Genomic DNA, 17,125 nt, shown 5'->3' on the forward strand with positions numbered 1-17,125 from the left:
AAAATGGCTTCTTTGTCCCTTCATTATCTATCTAAAATACTTGTGTAGCAGTGTATTAATGTGTGCATGTGTGTGAACACAATAAACCCATCAGACAAGACCTATGACAGCAAAACCACGATCATCATCAAAATCTTCAACTGCTTTGTTTTTTTCATTGTATCAAATTGCATCCTATTTTTCCTCACTCCCTCGTGGCTCTCGCTAACAAACATCTGAGCATCTTAAGGGAGGTCTGTGTTATTAATGACTCCATTACCCATCACCCTGTGCGGTCCCATTCTACACACCCTTGCGCTTGGTCTATTTAGGGAGCATCCAGCACTCCGGGAGACCGACGAAAAGATTCTTCTGCTTTTGCCGGGTGGGACAAAACCCATGCAACAACATCTGTCTGTCCTGGCAAATGATTCATCAATGGTGACACGCAAGCGGCATAACATTTGTTGAAGCTTTCAGTTTTGTTTTGAAAAGGCTCAGCGCTGCAGCTCATTGTAACTAGGTTACACTGTGAGTAATAAATGACTGTGAACTCATGCTTTATTTTAAAGTGGCTATATGTAACTTTCAGTGTGTTTTAATTCTAGCGAAAAAAAAAAAGAAAAAAAAATTAAAATGGGGGATGTAATTTAATGTAGGCTCCTGGCGTACAACCCATAGACTGTTTATACAGTCATTGGTACAATCACATCGCACATTGTAAAGGTTTTTTATGAATGAAATAGACATATTACATACCTGAGGGCCAATTCGGGGTCAGTTTTGAATCATTTACAATCCCGTAATTGTCTCCATCTGTTAAAAGCCCGACCGAGTGTGAGTCGGTTTTCACCCGTCGTCTGTCACTTTCCCTTTAAGCTTTTAGTTGTTCTTTGTTTAATTTCTTTTTTTTTGTGCCCCAGTATCAGCCATAACTACAACAGATAACTTCTAAAATCAAATTAAAATACAATTAGGCCTGTACTGTATAAATAAATCTCATGCTACCTTTTACCTGGCTGCATAGGCTTTTCCGGTGTTACAAAGAAATCTGTGACCCATCAGAATGTGTGACTGTAGAGCCGGTCTACCTGCCGTAAATCATTTTGTGATTTTGCGAGAAAAATCTGACCTGGGCAAAGACATTAATAAAAAGTGTATAAAAATAGTGTTCTTTTCACTGTTAGTCTCGTTTGCTGTTACAGTTCATTTGTGATCATTAGATTAAAAAATTACACAGTTTCAGAAACATTATAAAGTTACATATTGTAATGTATTTGGTTATAGACTTTATACATAAAACACTGCATAATACCATATATTGTATGCATATTCAAACAGAAATAAGAATACAAATCACAATAATATTCCTCTATTGTCTATTATGTGCAGAACACATATAAAGCCATATAAATATTGCCCATCTTGATAATAATATTAAAGTAGTTATACATAGTGTACAGTTTTTTACAATACGTTGAGGTTTCTAAAGCTTGTCGTATTCAATTTTTTTTTATTTTAAGCATAACATCAAATGTTGTCTGTCATCTATTAGCTTTTATTACATTGCTATAATGAGGATCAGATGAAGAATGGACTTCAGTGGCAGACTTCTACAATGGAGACACAACCCCTTGTCCGAAGCAGAGATGGTACAGCCCAACATTAACTGTCATACTGAATGCAAGCTGGGCATCCATTAAACAACTTTGCTAGCATCTCCCCGTGCCAGGCACTTTTAATAAGCTTCAAGGGCATTTGAACGGGTCCAGAACTTTGCTTTGCCAGAGATGGACTGGCCCACATCATCCATTACATTAAATTGGGTGGCGGCCTCCAGCTCATATTTATGATTTAATTAAATTCACTTGTGAGGCATATCAGAACCACTACGGCCTCCCTTTTTAACGCCAGTCTAAGCAGCAAAACACACACACACACACACAGCTACACACGTGAGTGCATACACAAGCGATATGTTTCTGACACTCGCCCAAGTGTGAGACTTTGTGGGCGCTTTGGCAGGGGCGTTCTCAGGGGTTCATTTAAAGCAATATAATTACACAGCCCCCAAGTATTCTTCCATCAGAAAGCAGCAGAATGGATTGCTTATTCAGAGATAACTTAGCTTGGCTGATCCTCTGCGGTGTCGTCGCCTGAACATAACCTCATTGCAAGTGGCACTCAGTGCTGCTAAGAGTCTGGCCAGTCCTTGGTGAAACTGGGCAGTCGGACCAGATGTTTGGGAGTAGCTGTAATGCCATTGTTCCACTCCAGGATGTGTGTGAATTGGCATTTTGGTTGTTTTTTTCATTTGACAGCATAATACCCATAGTCCCCTAGAGAAAAACTGGCAGTCTGTGTTAAGACTTTATTAAAGAATTATGAGATCCTACTGAACCTGTGCAGTATGTTGCTATTCAGGAGACTGAGAATGTGCCACTTTATCCAGTATAAGCAACCTGCACAAATGTAGGTACAGTATGCATCCAATGTTTGTCCCTTGTGTTCCAGTGTCCTTGCTATTACTTTTCTTTGGTGCAAAATTTAGTTTGGTGAAAACTCCACATTGTTAGGCTGCGCATTCCTCCCACTGAAGGAGACCTCAGAGACCTCTTATGGCATTCAATATGTGCGCCCAAGCGTGAGATCCAGATCCATTTGGCCGGGAGATCCACTGGGAGTGTCTGGGGTAACCCAATCTCTCAAACCGGCACTCCACATCCAGAGAGCCATCTTTTCACTTCAGCACTGTGTCAGCAAAATGGACGCCTCAACCTCAGTATGTAACCCTGCCACAGTGTTTATGAATCAAACACAAGGGCCTTTGCTATTGTCTTTCGTTTATATCTTGTGTAATTGTGTATACACCCTGTTTCTGTGTCTTTCAAATGCAATTGTAGTAATGAAAATGACAGTAAAAAAAAAAAAAAAACTGCTGTGAAAGCTATATCTCAAATAGTCCTCCTCAGAGTAAAGTTACTTTGCAGACTTCTCTTATGTATAGATGGCAAAGACAGTTCTGAGGTAATAATTAAAATAAAAGTGCCTGGAGCTGTGAATATCACCTTCAGAGGATGTACACCTTCATCCGACACTTCAAGCTGCAAAACTAGAAAATGTAAATAAATGTATGTAAAAATAAAACATTTATTCTGAGTTGATTTATGTAGGGAATATTTTTTATCCCTCTATACATTTTCTAAACTGCTTATCCTGTTCAGGGTCACAGGGGACTTGAGCCTATCCCAGCACACATTGGACAAGAAGCAGGGCACACTTTGGATGAGTCGTCAGTCTATCACCGAACTAACACACATATAGACAAACAAACACATTCACACTCGTCCCTCCTCTGTAGCCCCTCATAATGATCCCCCCTGTCTCCTAAACTAGGAGAGCTGAAGGTGAGAATCCCCCTCCAGTCATCTCCCTCTGCCTCACCAGGACAACACTTGAAATAGACAAGGCACTAGATCAGGGGTGGCGAACCTGTGGCTCTTGAGCCGTATGCGGCTCTTTGCCTGCTCCTGTGAGGCTCTTACTGTGTGGCTGGGGGCTGTGTCATTGGTTGATTGTAGTTTTTAACTTTTCTGAAACATACAGTATTTCAGATAAGTAAAAAAAAAAAACACATTTGAATACATCTGCCAATACTGCCAATACATTTGCCAATTATTTTAAAATGGAAAATAATGCAGCAGAGTTTTGAGGACAGATTCTGCAACCTGAGGAAAAACAGCGGCCACAGATCACCTTCCTCGTTAACCCTTTCACTGCTGAATCCGATTGTTTGAAAGCCCCTTTAGTGACAAATGAGTGAGAGAGTTGCTTCGAGTGGCCACAACCGAGTTCAAGCAAGACCTGAAAAGGACTGTGGATAACAAAGACTGTCAGGTTTCTCACTGAGTCAATCTAAGTGAGAAAAAAAACTATGAAAACTGCTATGTATTATGACTGTCATCAGATCTGGAAGACACTGTTGCTGTTGTAGTGTGGACGTGCATGTGTTGTGTGGCTTTTTGCTATGGTGCGTTTTTTTTTGTGGCTCTTTATACCTAACTGGTTGGCCACCCCTGCACTAGATTGTTCTTTGTGTGTGGATGGGATGGGGGAGGATTTCAAAAATGTATTAAACACAGAGCAATAAAATATAGACCAGGTGGGGTCAAATTCACTGCAACTCTCCAGGCTGTGCAGCCAATGTGGCCGGTGTGATGATATGAGGACAAGAAAAGTCTAACAAGAGTAGAGGGAAGGGGGGAAAAAAGTATCAATAATGCAGCGTACACTGTATACAGCTGACAGTAAAAATGGAAAACACACTGTCTGAGAGAGAGGAGGGTACACCGAATTCTGGGCTAAGTCCCTTGTATCTACGTGGCAAAACATGAATTCATTGGTTAAATGATTTGGGTTCCTTGTGGCTGCTGAAACCAGTTCAAGTGTTTCAGCATAAATTTTTGTGAGTGAAAGAAAAAAAAGACAACACAGATTTTTCTAAGATTTAGTGCTTTCAGTGTCTTTAGAAATCTCTGTACATGTACTATTAACACTGATGTGAAATAATCTTTGCTCACTGCCACGAGTTTACTTAATGAACACGGCAGATAAACACTGGTGTGTGTTGCACAAAATGTGGAGAATGATGCCAAAGTCGAAAACAAAAAGGGATTTATTTTTCATTTGATGTTTGTTAATGTTTATTGTATTTATTGTTTGTGTATCTGGAATGTCAGATTAACACATAATTTCAGTTTCACATTTATTTTGCTTGTTTTTGGTGATGAAGTGAGGCTCCATAATGGAGCCCCTCTGGAAAATAATTGCCTCATTCTCCCAGTGCACTAATATGCCGAATTAGTTGACTTTACTAGAAGTTAGCGTGGAAACCTGTTGCCTTTACACAAGGTGAAACTTAACAGGTCAAGTTGTATTAACAGAGAGGTAAGTTGATGCAGTAGACAAATCAAGTTTACATTAGTAGTCATTACTAAAAATCATTAGCAAACATAAAAAAAATGTTTATGTTGTCTAAAATAAGCATGTTAAGTTAAAGCTTTAGTGCATCACTTTTTGATATTAATGAACGTCCGTTACATTCAAACCATTGCTCTCTCTGTATTTCTCAGTATGGCTATGTTCAGAAAATGGTGTCGTCCAGTGAGTTTTGCGTGCAGAAAAATCGAGTGAAGATAATTACCTCTTCTGAAGAGTTTTTTTAATCCTCCGTGTCCTCCATGTAGGCCTACCAGTAACTGCGTCATTACTTAGAATTCTTCATGTGGAGACAGAAACTACGCACTATAGCTTTTAACATGCAAAGAAACGTAACAAACATCAAACACTTGGCTACTTTACATTACTAACTAATTATTAGTTGTTATTAATGCATTTTATTTAGTGTTGACGAACTGACCGAAGAGCCGGTTAATTAACCCGACTCGTGTCACTGAACCGGGAGAATCGAGTGCCATACGTCAATGAACCGACTCACTCCTGTTTTTTTTACCTCATTCGTGCCGTTGTGTGTAGCTGGTATTCTTCTGCTACTCTGTGTGTAGTAATCTAGCTCATTAGCGCCTCCACTGGAGTGGTGGTAGAATCAATCAGGAAATGGCCTAGACGGCACACCAGGCTACCAAAGAATTTCTAATAGGGGAAGAAGGTCCACTCTCTCCTTACTTCCGGCTTCTGAACTGGTTGCAGTTCCACTCTGGTTCCACAGGCGAGTGCAGAATGAATGGGACTCTATGGAGCTATACCCCTCAAAATCCACTTTTCTCAGGATATCATTTTTTGTCTAGTAATTTGAAGGTTGCATTCGAAAGGGGAGGCAAAGAAAATACACACTGCTGGTGTTAGATTTTTTTAAAGTGGCTTTTTTGTTCTAAAAAGCCTTTTAAAACGTCAATGACGTCATACACATATATACGGCCAGAGATACTGCTTTACGGCAAGCTCTGAGTCGCTTCCTTTGTTCTCTCGAGGCATCGACAACACAGCTGACAGGTTAGGCTCTCCCTGTCAATACACGTGCTAGAAAGAGGTTTGCTAATGTTTTAAAGACCACGCCGAAATATTCACTCTGACATTCTGGCTCCGCTTCGGATGCCGTCAAGCAGGATCTCCGATCATAATCAGTCCTTCACTGACCAATCAGCATTCATTAGCAGAATGCTAGCGTGTTATGGGCAACAATGACTCAACCTGTAAGAAATCAAAATGACATAAGTACTTGTTCATTCAACTTTCGACCTATAATCCATGTTGAACTTGTAAAAACTACAATCAAATCTGAGATTTCTCAACGACAATCAGGTGAAAGAGACAAATTTAGCCGTCTAGCTCCATAGAGTCCCATTCATTTTGCACTCACCTGCGATCACCCCCAGTGGAACTCTGGTGGAACTGCAACCGAATTCGGTACAATGGGGCTGAATAGGGAGTGGAAAGGCTTTCCGTAGACCGGCTTTGAGGCTACTGAACGAGACCGAATGTAATCGTGCGACCGGCCGCTTGAGTCTAATGTAATCAAGCGGTGTCTTGGTTCTCGGCAAGTTTGAGTTATTAACGAAGCCTTGTTTCTCGTGCATCTTAGATGATTGTGTTCATGGCAATTCACACATTGTCGATGGGGAAGTACATCACATACAAATACACGTCATGTTATCTTGGTAGTAAGTAAGTTAAATGTTAGAAAAGTGAATGTTGCTACATGGTAGGTAGGCTGTCACAAGGAGACCGCGCACCAGGCTACTGAACGAGACCGTAAGGACTGTAACCGAGGGTACAGCATGAGTGTATTTTCAAACAGGTCTCTAGGTTCTCGGCAAGTTTGAGTTATCAACCGATCCCAGAAGCCTTTATTTCTCGTGCATCTTAGATGCTTGTGTACATAGAAATTCATAGGCTACATTATCAATGGATATCACATACAAATACACGTCATGTTATCTTGGTAGTTATGTTAAGTTAAATGTTTGTTACATGGTAGGTAGGCTGTCACGGGGAGACCGCGCACCCGGCTACTGAACGAGACCGTAACCGTGCCTAATGCATGAGTCTATGTAATCAAACGGGTGTCTAGGTTCTCGGCAAGTTTGAGTTAACAACCGATCCCAGAAGCCTTTATGTCTCATGTATTTTAGAATTGTGTTCATGGAAATGCATAGGCTACATTACCAAGGGGGAAGTATTATATCACATACAAATACACGTAATGTTATCTTGGTAGTTATGTTAAGTTAAATGTTAGACGTGAATGTTGCTACTTGGTAGTTAGACTGTCACGAGGAGACCGCGCACCAGGCTACCGAATGTAACCGTGGCCAGTGCGTGAGTCTAGTGTCGGTCAGTATGAGTGTGTAAATAGTATGTCGAGACCGAATGTAACCGCAACCGCTCGATTCTAATGTAATCAAGCGGACATCTTGGTTCCTGGCCAGGGAAGTAAACGCGCGATATGGTTTTTAACAAAACATGAAGGTTTACATTGTGTTCCCTGCTCTCTCTCTCTCGTCTCTTCCCCTTCTCCTTTTTCTTAATTTTTTCCGTCCTTCTCTTTTTAAAATTTGGGGCTTTTCATTCATTCTTGTTCTCTCTTCCTCATCCTTCACTGCCATCCTCTCTCACCCATGTCAGTCTTCCTCATTCTTGTTCCACCACCCCTCCTCCTCCCTTTGCATCTCGTGTATTGTAAACAGCTCACAAAAGCATGACAAGGCCTCTGCTCATGTTCCCCCTGCCTCCCTCTCTGTTCTCCCAGCTATTTGTTATTGTCTCCTCGCTATCGTGTGTGTTTGTCTCTATCACGCGTTCTTTATTCTGTTTTTCCTCTGCGTCAGAAAAGCAAAAGTTAATTAAATATGGAACGAGATGGAGCAGCATCTCTTTAAACCATCATGTCATTAAAATGGCATCCCTGGGAGATCAGCTTAAAAGGAGTCGGAGAACAATGTCTTCTCCGTCAGATATTTATGGGCCTGGTTATGTAAACATGCTCCTTTTATTCGCTATGTATATTTCATGTAATTATCACTTTTTGTAGCACTTCCCCTGTGAGATTCGTAGAGGCAAGAAGTTACTAGGGGAATGTCATTAGAGGAGACTATTGTTACAGCGCTGCTGTGATACTGCACCAGGAAAAAGGCTACATTCCAGTCCTAGTGAAACCTTTTATCTATTTTTGACTTCATCATATAAAAATCATCAATGTTTTGTACGGTGTATCTGCAGACTAAAGCTCATGGCTCATTCTCTGCAGTAGCCCATCTTTATTAAACCCAAGACAGCATTTTCTCCTCCTGATCTAGATACCAGGAAATTCACAGATGATTTACAGGTTTTTCAAAAACGTGATGCCTCTTTCTCAACCCGCCAATGTATCCATCTGTTAGATCTGGAGTGAACTGGATTCCTCAGCAGCAGAGGCCAGTGACTGGTGCTTGAAGGCCTGGGTGCCAGCTGACGGAAGCCGCTAATTAAGAGGGCTGGGGAGCCAGTGGGGTGCCTTATGAAACAGGGGCACCTGGGTTTCACAAGAGGGGGCCGGGCATCCATCACAACTCATCTGTGTTGCACAGGGAAGACTGTAGTTCGCTCCCACATTATGCCACGTAGCACTCTTTCACTCGAGCATAATGTCAAATACGGCTCACACGAAAGCCTTCCTCCCCCTGTGTGCCCTCTCTCAGCTTGTTTGGCATCACAGAGGGAGATGTTATTGCATGGCATGATGAAATTGTATATGTCAAGGTGCATTTCATTCACTGCAAATGCACCTAAATGTAGATGCAGAAAGAAACAGCTGTGTGTGGACACAGTCAAATGCACAAATGTTACACACACACGCTCACACATCTGGACTCCCACATGCATAACTTAATGTCCCTCTGCTTTCTATTGTTCGTTGAGTCTTCTTTGCTGTAGGGTCAAAATGTCTCCAAGTAATCTAACTAGCTCTGACTTCAGGGACAATATAAGGTCTCCCATGAGTTCTATCATTACTGTTTTACCTACCACAGGCAGATACAGCTCTCGACCATCACTGAACCTGCCATATTGCTATCCAACCTGACCCCACAGATGCAGTAAACCTAAGTGAACCACAGTTTTGAAAGTCGACAGCAATAACCACTGCAGAATTGCTTTTAATCAACGTCTGAAATGAGGGTGACTTGAAGCGTCGCCCCATGCTGATTAAATGTAATTGTTTAATTGCCAAGTGCTGGGAACCCATCCTAAGAGGATTCCAATGGAATTATTTAATCTCTAGTCAGGAAGTACACTGCAGGAAAAAGCAGAGGGAAAAACGGAAGAATGAAAAAAAGGGAAAAATGAAGCAGAAATAGTCTGTTTTTCTTTTTGAGTGTGTCCTTCATGAAATATTGAACTGTGGTTTACATTTAGTTAGCTGAGAAAGTGAACAGCCTACGCGGGGGGAAGATTTACAATAAGTGATGCTACAACTTCAAAAGAGGTTACAGTTTTGACCTGTATCTGCAGACTTAAGTGGTTCGGTCTTGTCTGCCGGTTCACTATTATATTTCAACTTAACTTTAAAATCCTAGTGTAGCATATTGGTCATCCCCTTGTTGTAAAAGGTATGTGGGAAATGGAATGTGGTATGTGTTTTTCCTTATGCCAAACGTTACAGTGGCTTCATTCCACATATGTCACCTTTTATTGTCTATTGTGTAGACTAGAGGTGTTATCCAGTTTAAAAAACAAGATAATTCAGCATTAAGTCATCCTAACAAAGTGCAAACTAACAGTTTAACTATTCAGACATTCTAATGGGCAAGTTATATAACCCCCCCCCAGATCACTGACTGAGTCTCTGCTAATGGGACTCTATAAACTTAAGGGGCACAGGTGCGCTCCATTTGGGGTCACAGCTTTTAGATTCATTGCTTGGGGTCACAGACATCCAAATTCCCCATAAACACATTCATGTATACAAACTGAATAAGATTAAAAAGACACACACATCTCTGCATGTGCACATAATTAAAATCTCTCATTTGTATTTTTCATGGTGCTACCCCTCCTAGACCAATTTAAGTTGGCATGATCCCCAACACAGCCTCAGTCAGTAGCCCAATTGGTTTTGCACACATGCCATGACATTTCAATCTATCAACAAAATCAATAGTAGTAGTCCTCCTAATATAACTGCACACAGTGCAGGCGTTCCTCACAGTGATACGGCTCTTGCTGTCGCATTTAGATACACAGGGAGTACAGCCAGTCTTGCCAGTCTGCTGATAGATGCAGTTCTGTCGTCTCCAGGGAAATGTGCCTGCATCCCTCTGGTCAGAAGTGTGCTTCTGTCCCCCCACCATGCCACAGGCAGAGAGGGAGTGAGGGGGGGAGCACAGGCCTGTTCCCTGCAGCTGTGCCCTTATTCCCAGCACCTGACCAGGGGCCCAGATGTGCACACGGGCAACAGCAACAATTTGAGCAATGCAAGTCCCCTGTGGGACCCAGGCACCTGCAAATGTAACCCCACTATCTAACATGATGGCGTAATTACAGGTCTAATAAGTCTACATCTGGAAAGAAGCAACTACGTTTAAAATGCATCACAGAGCTTAATTCATTAATTTTATATCGTGCATATCGATCCTCAACCAGTAACAGAGATGTGTGATTTTTGAACTTAAAATAAGCACAAAAGATTGTACTTTGTACATTATACAATAACTTTCTTCTGAGACAAGAGACATTTAGGGCAGTACTCCAATAGTTTAGTAACACAAACAGTTACCAAAAATATATAGCATAACAGCACTTAAAGACTATATAAACATTTGCAAAAGCATAGGACATACTGTAACTGATCATGTTTTGCAATAACAAGTGACACTATGTGACAGGGAAAGCACTCACTATGAATGATTGGAAAGAGAGCAACAGCTAATTGTATGGATCTATGATTATTAGGTTACATTTCTCTATTACAATTTCAATTAGTCAGCGTTGGGGTGCAAAAATATAGCACATATTTAACTGACAAATCAAATACAAATAATAAAGTAAAACAGTTAATGGAAACGTTGGCCATTCTCAACGAGTGACTATGAATTTGAAGCCCAATGCTCAAGCACTGCAAACACGGGAAGCTTCAAAGGTTAATGGTGACATCTAGTGGTACATAAGTATACATGCATCTGCTGATCACAATAAAATGCTATTTTGGCATTGTTTGTAAACACTTCTCTCTCTTGTACGTACAGTTAACAAAACTGAATGTTTACTTTTGTTTGTGTTGTTTTTTTACAGTACAGCAAAGAAGCCATTTCTTGTTTTTAACATGGGGTGATGAATATGTATACTCAGTGTGGAGAAATGTAATCCATTAGTAATCTATTGTATAACAACCTGCCCAAAACATAGATCATGTGACATACATTTATACTTAATAGCACTTTTTATTTTTGTCACTGTGCTTCTGTAATACCAATAGTAGTAAACTTTCTAACAGCAGAGGGTGATAGTGATCTGTTTTACTTCAGCTGAAGCAGGGATGTCACAGTGAACATGAACATGAACATGAACATTAACCTAGACAACATAATTAATGAATTGCTTCTAGCCTATACAGCACTCATTCAAGCAAAATATGAAATCTGGAACTTTTTCTTATAGAATGTGAAAACTACTATATTAATTATCATTATACTTTTGTTGATATATTCAGATTTTTGGACAGGAGAATTACTTTCATACCTATGATGGATGTTTAATACATACTTTAGATGTGAACACAGGGAACTGTAAATTACATCATACTGTATAGTCCCAACCTTATACATCCAAACACTGAAAAGCACGGTTGAAAACTATTATTTATGGTATATGTGACAAACTATGATGCAGTTTAGCTTCACCTGCTGAAAAAGTTTTGGCACATTGTCCATCCCCATTCTTTCATGGATATCCGCTTGTCACTGGCCAGAACGAAGGACAGATGATGGGGGAGTAGTATGCCGCCTTGGGCAGAGAATCTTGCTAAAGGCCCTGCGGAAGCTACTGTGGCAAAGCGGGTACAGGAATGGGTTAATAGCAGAGTTGAGCCACAGGAGCCAGAAGGTGACCTCGTACCAGTGATGCTGGATGCACCGCCCTCTGCAGGCAGCACGGATGATCATCAGTAGGGTGTACGGTGCCCAGCAGATGGCAAACACACACACTATGATGGCCAGGGACTTAGCAATTTTCTTATCCCTGGACAGACGGCTAGGCTGGACAGCCCTGCTGGTTGAGGGATCTAGTTTACCCAAAGTGGGAGAGGAGGTCTGGGATTGGATAGAGCCTCTTACAGCCAGTTTCATCCCAAACCACCAGTTGTGGGACAGGGGGATACCTTTCTCCTGGGCAGAGGCAGATTCACTCAGTTGAAGTTGGAGCTGGGCCTCCCTGCTGTGGAGCCTCCTCCTGCGTATGTTGAGGTAAATGCTGAGGTTGAAGAAAGCCACAGAGATGAAAGGAGAAAAGAACTCCAGCATAGAGGCACTCAGAAGGAAGTACCAAGAGTAATAGAACTCCGCAAAACACTCATCCTTTGGCACGTGGCTTTTGCCCACCACCAGTTCCCAGAATATGATAGCTGGGCCATACAGGACAAAGGCTAGCACCCAGACAGCAATCATCTTGACTATGGCTTGATGAGTCATGCCCTGTCTGGCGCGGTAACTTACCTGCAGTAAATATAAGCACAAATCACAAAATATACTGAGAGATACTGCCAGTGTGGTGTCACTCATTTTGATTTACAATTGCTGCATCCTACCATTATTGGAGAAATAGCGCAAAATAACCATTTATTCTCTAAAAGCACACTGTCTTTAACCATAGAAAGGTAGAAAATGTTAATTTTACAGCAGTGGTGGAAGAAGTATTTTGATGTATAAGAGCAATAACACAGTGTACTGTACAAACTGTGCATTACAACTAAAAGCCCAGCAAAATATTACGTACATGTTTTAAATGTATGTACAAATGTCATGCAGGCAGAATGGCCCCTGTAAAGTTATATCATCATTTGTTCTAAAATTGGATTGTAATTAGTGATGCATTAATGTGTAAGCAGCAATTTAATGTTGCAGCTTGTTATGTAGTTTAATCATCTAACAAGTAACAATGTATAATATTTTATGAGCTGATCACATGTTTTGTATGTAAAATATGTATCTGCAAAGTAACTAGTGGTGTAACTTCAGCTGTCAGATAAATGCAGGGGAGTAAAAAGCACAACATTTGCTTACGTAGTAGAAAGTACAAATAATCAAGAACCTTAAAAATTGTGCTTAAGTAAAGTATTTAAGTAAATGTATTATAATACAACACTGATCACCTTGAACTGATCACAGCACAGTGGTACAATTAATGCGGAGGCTGGCCTTCAACCAGAAGCCATAGCTTTAAACCACCATGTCTACAAAAAGCATCCAGTGAAACCCTTAAAAGAATCTCACAATATAATCATCAAGCTAATAACATTGTAACATATAATTTGCATCTTTCAACATCTACATAATTATAGCTTTGTGAAATCACAGAACATTTTGGTGGACAAACAGAACATGTGACCTTTTCAAGGTCCTGACATCATGCACTGCAGAAAAGTGTGTGAATGAGTGTTAAGTCAATGAAGCACCTCTCATGACCACTTCTCTCAATTAGTGTCACAACCTACAGTATGTCCCTGTCAACATTCTTGTTCAGCAGGCAGCATACTATCCACCCTCTCCAGCTGCTCTGAATATATTCCCCTGTTATAAATGACAGAACATGCACTGCATGTTCTTCTTCAAAGAAGATGGAAATAGTTCCCCTTGTGTGTATAAATGAATTGTTATAAAGTAATTCTTGCCTCTGTTTCATGTAGCGATGGCAGACTTAACGCAGACGAGTCAGGTGTGCTCATGAATCCAATCTGAAATTTTGCATATCTTTTTAAATTGTTACATTCCTCCTGAGAGCTACTAGGGATTCATCTTAGCTCGCTCACATAATCATATGTAACACATAAAATAGAATATTTTCTAATACTGTGCAGTTAGCATTTTGTTAATGTGCTGACATTTCATCTAATTGCCAAATATATGCATCTGATCTGACTCCGTCTTTTCTTTAAAAAGACAAACTTTGTCCTGTGGCTGTTGAAGATCCTTTGTCTTTCAATCTTCAGAGAGAAATGCTTTTAGGAAAATGCTGCTTGGCAGCCGGTGCCCTGTTTCTGCTGTGATTGATCTCTCCAGGTTGGAAGGACCATGGCACGGAGGAGGATCTCTATGATCAAAGCTAGCTAATTAAAGAAGAGGCTCTCTCTGGTGTTATTTGTATTCATTGCTCTGATGTTAAGTGTTTGCTTGTGAAAGGAAATAGAACACTGTCTTTGTCTACTATGCCAAGCCTCATCCCACATTTGAGTTAACACACACATGTATAGGATACAGTCAGTCTGCCTCTGCCCAGACAAGCCCCAACGAGGTTCAATGTGTCTAACAGCTGCAGCTGAAATGTATGCTAACAACTAGATACAGTATGTGTCAAGACGGGCAGAAAATAGAAAATGGACATGCCTACTGATGCCGTACAATTTTATTTCAGAACAATAAAGCAGTGGAACATAGTTGCATGGCCATACATTATGTAATAATTTGAATCTGCTGGTAATAGGTTAGTAAGTATTTAAGTTTAGTCATCAAATGTTAGACTATATTTTCTGAAGCTCAGTCTGTCCCAAAGTCAAAATGTGACTTTTTTTTATCTACATCATGGGGAAGAGCTATAATTAGGGGTGGCACTGGGCCTGAATGGGTCAGGAATGATTAACCTCTGCAGATGGGCACATTTGGGAGAATGAGATGGCACTGCCCCTACCAATGATGTGGGAGACCCACCAGTCAGAAATGAAGCCACAGACCACAAGCCGTGAACATTTGTATGGTGAGAAAGGAAAGGGCTTTTCAACTTTTAACTTTAAACTTTAGACGATTCACTCCAATTGGGAAAAAGAAAAAGAAAAGAAGTTAGTTCTGCCTAAGTGGAAACTGAGAAAGGGAAATGATCCCGGGCAAGTTTAGAATTAACTACAAAACATCCTCTGGTTTACCTTTATTTGACTGTGAAAACATTTTAGATTATTTTACAAATATGGCAGGCTAGTGTGTTATGAGTCAACTAAAAACACTTTTATAGTTGTGTGCATTACAGATGTAAAGCACACGATGTTCCACTCACTGCTCTGGTGACTGACAGGAAGCGGTCGTAGCTGATAAGGACAATGTTGAAGACAGATGCGGAACAAAGCAGGTAGTCCATGACCAGCCACAGCTTGCACAGTCCTTGACCCATTGTCCACTTGCCTGTGAGGATGTAAGGCATGTAGACTGGGATGCAGAATGCCCCTACAGAAACAGTTATTTGGAAAGGGATCAGAAATCAAGGAATACACAGTACATTTTCAGTAATGCACATTCATTGTATGCTTAATAAGGGGGGCGGGGGTTAAAGTAAAGTGTTACCATAAAATACATTTTTACTTCACTGAATTTTAAAGTAAGAAAGGTGGCAAATAGTGATGAATGAGTGTGGAACAGCAGGTCATAGAAAGACTACATGTGTACAAATATGAGCACCGCCATTGCCAAAAAAAAAGAAAGAAAGAAACATTATCAAGCAGTGTAGACCAACTCAGTTACTCTACTTATTAGTGCAATAGGCTACGGGGAGATTGACAGGCATACACAGAAGCATCAAATATATTTTAAGGATTTCAAAACTTCACCTGTATATATCAGCATGGATGCATATATCACATATCACCTCATATAGAAAGCCTTTATGACAGATATAGCACATGCATCGTTTGCATTAAGCTTTACTCTATTTTCTGCTATTCCATGCTCTAGCAAATAAAAAAAGACTAAAGTTGGACTTACCTACAAGAAAATCTGATATTGCCAAATTTAGGAAGTAGTAATTACATTGTTTCCTCAAACTCTTGTCCACTTTAAAGGCCACAATGACCAGTGCGTTACCCAAAACTATCACAATGACCAAAGTCACCATCATCACCATCAAAATGACAAACATGGGTCCTGAAAACACGAAGCTGCTCTGGACTCTAGTAGAGGTGTTGTCAAAATAGTACCGACTTGAGTTCGAATCAGTGTGTTCCTCCGACATTGTCCTGGTGTGATGGTGAATGCTGCTGTTAAATCCTCAGTAGACCAGCGCTGAAAATAAAAAAAGACAACAACAGGTGCCAGGCGAATGCACACTGCATCCAACATCCTCATTTGTGCGCTCAAAGATTCGCTTTCCTGTTGAGCACAGTGTCCAAGAAAATCCACAGGAGAGCGCACAACGCCCTTCACAAAACGCTGCCTGCACACTTGGTGGTTTACGCATTTGGTAAAGCCTTGTTATAACGAGATTACTTCTCCAATTAAGAATAGCTTTTGTTATCACACATTGTATGTAATGCCAGATTATGATTTACAAGTAAGCTAATTCCAACCACTGCCACGATCCCTAATAGTGGATATGATGAAGTGGTATTAAACGCCATAGAAAAGTTTGGTTCTCTTCACTATTGCGAAATCAACAAGTTAGTTGCCATTGAAGAACTATTGTTTTGTTTTTCTAGCAGCATATCCCGCACTTTTTCAATGGAATTGGTTTTGGAAGCTGATGTTTAAAACCTGATATTTTATTTATAATGAAGTCTACTATAAACTGAGATTACCACTTTTAAATAATTCTGTTGATGTCAGACAGAGACTCAATTTATTTCTCTCTCTCTCTCTCTCTCTCTCTCTCTCTCTCTCTCTCTCTCTCTCTCTCTCTCTCTCTCTCTCTTTTTAGATGTTCTGTGAATCAGCAGAGTGATCTGATCCGCGTGTTTAATAGCCCCCAGTCTATATTTTCCCTGCTGAAATCCATTCATACAAACCTCATATTCAGCAGAACAAACAATTGAATAGGCTTGCATGTGCACACCATCACTCAAGCAGCTACCCATTTTGATTGCTGCTTCAAATGAGGATGCTTTGGATGTGTGGATATGATACAGGACACGAACATGGAAAGGGTGTGCTTGAATTTGTATATGTCATGTATCTGTTAAGAT

The 17,125-nt window shown here is 40.5% G+C and overlaps 1 protein-coding gene across 1 annotated transcript; it reads right to left on the minus strand.

Annotated features, from left to right (window-relative positions):
• Positions 1-11,909: 11,909 nt before the first annotated feature.
• Positions 11,910-16,598, minus strand: LOC116046059 (histamine H3 receptor). Its single transcript, XM_031294218.2, has 3 exons — positions 15,933-16,598; positions 15,232-15,398; positions 11,910-12,683 (listed from the first exon to the last, which is right to left on the minus strand). The coding sequence occupies exons 1-3, from the start codon at positions 16,177-16,179 to the stop codon at positions 11,931-11,933; spliced, it is 1,167 nt and encodes a 388-aa protein (XP_031150078.1). The 5' UTR covers positions 16,180-16,598; the 3' UTR covers positions 11,910-11,930.
• Positions 16,599-17,125: the final 527 nt, after the last annotated feature.

The sequence above is a fragment of the Sander lucioperca genome, chromosome 9 (assembly GCF_008315115.2).
Source record: "Sander lucioperca isolate FBNREF2018 chromosome 9, SLUC_FBN_1.2, whole genome shotgun sequence".
NCBI classification, from domain to species: Eukaryota; Metazoa; Chordata; class Actinopteri; order Perciformes; family Percidae; genus Sander; species Sander lucioperca.